A 520-nucleotide genomic window follows, 5' to 3' on the forward strand; every position below is an offset into this window, starting at 1 on the left:
ACCATCTAATCTACAGTTGCGTTAGCCACGTTCCCTCTGAGCAGGGAACTTGGAAGCAAAATGTGAGAGAAACATGACATGTGCTCAGAGTCAGGGCAAAAGAGAGCTAGCAAGCGGCCACACAGCCGCATCATCCAGCGACATACTGTAGAACGGATGCGCCTCTTCGACCAAGCCCCTAATGTGCCAAGTCTCTTCCTTCTCGGGCCCCATCATTCCCAAGTCCTGCCTCCTAAATCCTTCCTCTCTACGCCCCTTCTCCCCCGAGCCACTTACTTCCCAAGGTCAGAGAACTCCAGCGGGCGCCGCCAGCCGAGCCGAAGCAGCTCGAGGAACCACACGAAGGTGGCGCGGGCCGGCAGGCTCACAAGCGGATGCTTATAGGTAACGCCCACGCCGCCGGCAGCGCCCACTCCGGGCGTAATCTCCAGGACCTCGCAGTGGTGGCGTCTGTAGACCTGCGAAAGTAGGGCAATGTTTGAAAAAAATCGTTAAAATATTTGCGCAGATTCCATTCTCA

At 56.2% G+C, this 520-nt stretch overlaps 1 protein-coding gene across 1 annotated transcript in view; it reads right to left on the reverse strand.

Moving 5' to 3' along the window:
* The window catches only part of LOC119586626 (ATP-binding cassette sub-family C member 9-like), a 47,046-nt gene that overhangs the window by 34,327 nt on the left and 12,199 nt on the right, over positions 1-520 (reverse strand). The window contains exon 2 of the mRNA XM_037935372.1: positions 277-458. Coding sequence (XP_037791300.1) covers positions 277-458 — 182 coding nt within the window. The remainder of the gene's footprint in view (positions 1-276; positions 459-520) is intronic.

This window comes from Penaeus monodon, chromosome 21 (assembly GCF_015228065.2).
Source record: "Penaeus monodon isolate SGIC_2016 chromosome 21, NSTDA_Pmon_1, whole genome shotgun sequence".
Taxonomy (NCBI): domain Eukaryota; kingdom Metazoa; phylum Arthropoda; class Malacostraca; order Decapoda; family Penaeidae; genus Penaeus; species Penaeus monodon.